The 4,749-nt window shown below is 40.9% G+C and overlaps 1 protein-coding gene across 1 annotated transcript; it reads left to right on the forward strand.

The window, feature by feature from the left end:
• Positions 1 to 303: 303 nt before the first annotated feature.
• On the forward strand, positions 304 to 3,482 carry TLR7 (toll like receptor 7; the record flags this gene model as incomplete). Its single annotated transcript, NM_001135059.1, is given in 1 exon segment — positions 304 to 3,482. A coding segment is annotated over 1 exon segment (3,141 nt). The 5' UTR covers positions 304 to 341.
• Positions 3,483 to 4,749: the final 1,267 nt, after the last annotated feature.

The raw sequence follows: 4,749 nt of genomic DNA on the forward strand, positions 1-4,749 counted from the left end.
AGTTGCATTTCAGACTTTGGCAGCATATTGATGGCTCTTCCATTGTAACATTCTAAGTAACAGGGAACAGGAAAATGCTGCTTCCCCCATCTGAAAAGCGATATAACAAAAGCTAAGATGCTGAAAGAGAAATATGTACGTTTTTATGAACCTCAGTAATTGGCAACTACAGTCATGGGGTGGGGGTGGGGATGCTATTTAGACAGTTGGGAACAGTAAACCTGAGCTGTTGATTTTTCAAACGGAGCAAAAGAGAGGCAGCAAATGGGAGTTTTAAATTCTGGATCTTGGTGTATTTTAAACGGGTGATTTATTCTTTCTTATACTTTCAGGTGTTTCCAATGTGGACATTGAAGAGACAGTTTCCTATCCTTTTTAACATGATCCTAATTTCTGAACTCCTTGGGGCTAGATGGTTTCCTAAAACTCTGCCCTGTGATGTCACTCTGGATGCTCCAAATGCCCATGTGATTGTGGACTGCACAGACAAACATTTGACAGAAATTCCTGGAGGTATTCCTGCCAATGCCACCAACCTCACCCTCACCATTAACCACATAGCAGGCATCTCTCCAGCCTCCTTCCACCGGCTGGACCATCTGGTGGAGATTGATTTCAGGTGCAACTGCATACCTGTTCGACTGGGGCCAAAAGACAACGTGTGCACCAAAAGGCTACAGATTAAACCCAACAGCTTTAGCAAACTCACATATTTAAAATCTCTTTACCTGGATGGAAACCAGCTTCTAGAAATACCTCAGGATCTTCCTCCCAGCTTACAGCTGCTGAGCCTGGAGGCCAACAACATCTTCTTGATCATGAAGGAGAATCTAACAGAACTGGCCAACCTAGAAATACTCTACCTGGGCCAAAACTGTTACTATCGTAACCCTTGTAATGTTTCATTTACTATCGAAAAAGATGCTTTCCTAAATATGAGAAATTTAAAATTGCTCTCCCTAAAAGATAACAATATCTCAGCTGTCCCCACTGTTTTGCCATCTAGTTTGACAGAACTCTATCTTTACAATAATATCATTACAAAAATCCAAGAAGATGATTTTAATAACCTCAGTCAACTACAAGTTCTTGATCTGAGTGGAAATTGCCCTCGTTGTTATAATGTTCCATTTCCTTGCACACCGTGTGAAAATAATTCTCCCCTACAGATTGATCTAAATGCTTTTGATGCATTGACAGAATTACAAGTCTTACGTCTACACAGTAACTCTCTTCAGCATGTGCCCCAAAGATGGTTTAAAAACATTAACAAACTTAAAGAACTAGATCTTTCCCAAAACTTCTTGGCCAAAGAAATTGGGGATGCCAAATTTTTACATCTTCTTCATAACCTTGTCAACTTGGATCTGTCTTTCAATTATGATCTTCAGGTCTACCATGCAGTTATAAATCTATCAGATGCATTTTCTTCACTGAAAAAATTGAAAGTTTTGCGAATCAAAGGCTATGTCTTTAAAGAGCTGAATAGTTTAAACCTCTTCCCATTACGTAATCTTCCCAGTCTTGAAGTTCTTGATCTTGGCACTAACTTTATTAAAATTGCTGACCTCAGCATATTTAAACAATTTAAAACATTGAAATTCATTGATCTTTCAGTGAATAAAATATCACCTTCGGGAGATTCAACTGAAGGTGGTTTCTGCTCTAACATGAGAACTTCTGTAGAAGGCCATGGGCCCCAGGTCCTTGAAGCATTGCATTATTTCAGATATGATGAGTATGCAAGGAGTTGCCGGTCCAAGAGCAAAGAGCCTCCTTCTTTCTTACCTCTTAATGAAGATTGTTATATGTATGGGCAGACCTTGGACCTTAGTAGAAATAATATATTTTTTATCAAGTCTTCTGATTTCCAGCATCTTTCTTTCCTCAAATGCCTAAACTTATCAGGAAATAGCATTAGCCAGACGCTTAATGGAAGTGAATTTCAGCCTTTAGTGGAGTTGAAATATTTGGACTTCTCTAACAATCGGCTTGATTTACTCTACTCAACGGCATTTGAGGAGCTGCACAACCTGGAAGTCCTAGATATAAGTAGTAACAGCCATTATTTTCAATCAGAAGGAATTACTCACATGCTAAATTTTACCAAGAACCTCAAGGTTCTGAAGAAACTGATGATGAACTATAATGACATCGCTACCTCCACCAGCAGGACCATGGAGAGTGAATCTCTTCAAATCCTGGAGTTCAGAGGCAACCATTTGGATATTTTATGGAGAGATGGTGATAACAGATACTTAAAATTCTTTAAGAATCTGCTAAACTTAGAAGAGCTAGACATCTCTGAAAATTCTCTGAGTTTCTTACCTTTGGGAGTTTTTGATAGTATGCCTCCAAATCTAAAGACTCTCTCCTTGGCCAAAAATGGGCTCAAGTCTTTCAGTTGGAAAGGACTACAGAGTCTGAAGAATCTAGAAACTTTGGACCTCAGCTTCAACCAGCTGAAGACTGTCCCTGAGAGATTATCCAACTGTTCCCGCAGCCTCAAGAAACTCATACTTAAGAATAATCAAATCAGGTGCCTGACAAAGTATTTTCTCCAAGGTGCTTTCCAGTTGCGACATCTGGACCTCAGCTCAAATAAAATTCAGGTTATCCAAAAGACGAGTTTTCCAGAAAATGTCCTCAACAATCTGAACATTTTGTTTTTGCATCACAATCGATTTCTGTGCAACTGTGATGCTGTGTGGTTTGTCTGGTGGGTTAACCATACCGAGGTGACTATTCCTTACTTGGCCACAGATGTGACTTGCATGGGACCAGGAGCACACAAGGGCCAGAGTGTGGTCTCTCTGGATCTATATACCTGTGAGTTAGATTTGACTAACTTCATCCTGTTCTCACTTTCCATATCAGCAGTTCTCTCTCTGATGATGATCACAACAGCAAACCATCTCTATTTCTGGGATGTGTGGTATAGTTATCATTTCTGTAAAGCCAAAATAAAAGGGTATCGACGTCTGATATCACCCAATTCTTGCTATGATGCTTTCATTGTATATGACACTAAAGACCCAGCAGTGACAGAGTGGGTTTTGGATGAGCTGGTGGCCAAATTGGAAGACCCAAGAGAGAAGTGTTTTAATTTATGTCTTGAGGAAAGAGACTGGTTACCAGGGCAGCCTGTTCTGGAAAATCTTTCCCAGAGCATACAGCTTAGCAAAAAGACAGTGTTTGTGATGACAGACAAGTACGCAAAGACTGAGAATTTTAAGATAGCATTTTACTTATCCCATCAGAGGCTCATGGATGAAAAAGTGGATGTAATCATCTTGATATTCCTTGAGAAGCCCCTTCAGAAGTCCAAGTTTCTCCAACTCCGGAAGAGGCTCTGTGGCAGTTCTGTCCTTGAGTGGCCAACAAACCCACAGGCTCACCCGTACTTCTGGCAGTGTCTGAAAAATGCCCTGGCCACAGACAATCACGTGACCTACAGTCAGGTGTTCAAAGAGACAGCCTAGCCCTTCTTTGCCGAATGTGACTGCTACCAAGGAGAAGCTCAGCTGCCTTGATCGGCTCACCCATGTCTTGCCAGAAGAGTGTTCTAAGATTCTCCAAGCCCTGGGATTGCCCATATTGGAGAGGAGTCACCAATACATGACAAAGGAAGCGGAAAAATGGGATTTATATAAGCATCAAGTCATCTTTCTCAGCTCTCTCTGTCTCCATTTGCACTTGAGTCTTTGTCTTCTGCCCTTGCATAAAATACTGTTGGGAGAAGGGTGGCAAGTAGAGGATGTGGGACTTTGATTCTCCTGTAATTGTGATTATTACATATACACACAGTCACCAAGAACTGCACTTCTACCCTTAAGAGGCACTGGTATGTATAGAAATAGGGTTTTAAAAAAGGCTCAGAGTCTGCTTATATGGCATTAAAATGTACCAGTTAATTAGTGGTAAAAAAAAAAGACACAGTTAACTCCTCAGCCAATTGACTCTACCACCTAGTGCCCTGTTCTGTGCAGACCAAGTGCTGGCCCCCAGCAGGTGGTACAACTCAAGCGCTCCTTGCTCTTTCTCTCCTGGGCCTGTTACTGGGTTTTTTTTGGGAAATAGAAACATCTTTGTCATTGATGGACATAGTCTGCTTACAAGTGGGAGAAGAATAAAGTCATGCTCTTTACTTTTGATGATAATTTACCTGCTTAAATATGGCTCTGGACTAAATGTTGAAATCCTAATCCCCCAGTGTGATGGTGTTGGGAGGTGGGGTTTTTAAGAAGTGGTTAGGTCATGAGACTGGAGCCCTCGTGATGGGATTACTGCCTTAGAAGAAGCAGTCAGGGGACTAACTTGCTGTGTTCCCATCGTGTGAGGGTATGGAGAGAGGCTGGCAGTCTATAACACACAGGAGGACCCTCAGCAGAACCAGATCATATTGACACTCTGATCTCCTTCAGACTGGCTTCCATGCTTCAGACTTGTGAGAAATAAATGTTTGTTCTTTAAGTCATGCAGTTTGTGATGTTTTGTTACAGCAGCTGAGCTAAGACAGATTTTTTTTATCTGCATGGCAAAGTACTGTTTCCAAAGAAAAGTTGCCTCATCCAATGATCTTTCAAACTGCTTTATTAACTAATACTGTATACTTGTAATTATCTGAAAACTTGATCCATCAATGTCAGACAGCTTTGATGATAAACTCTAAAGGAGAACCCAAGAGCATATATTTATTTAGAGTTAGCAAGCAGGGATGACAGTCACATGGATTCCTTTAAATTTGGA

This window comes from Ovis aries, chromosome X (genome assembly GCF_016772045.2).
Source record: "Ovis aries strain OAR_USU_Benz2616 breed Rambouillet chromosome X, ARS-UI_Ramb_v3.0, whole genome shotgun sequence".
In the NCBI taxonomy this organism is placed as follows: Eukaryota; Metazoa; Chordata; class Mammalia; order Artiodactyla; family Bovidae; genus Ovis; species Ovis aries.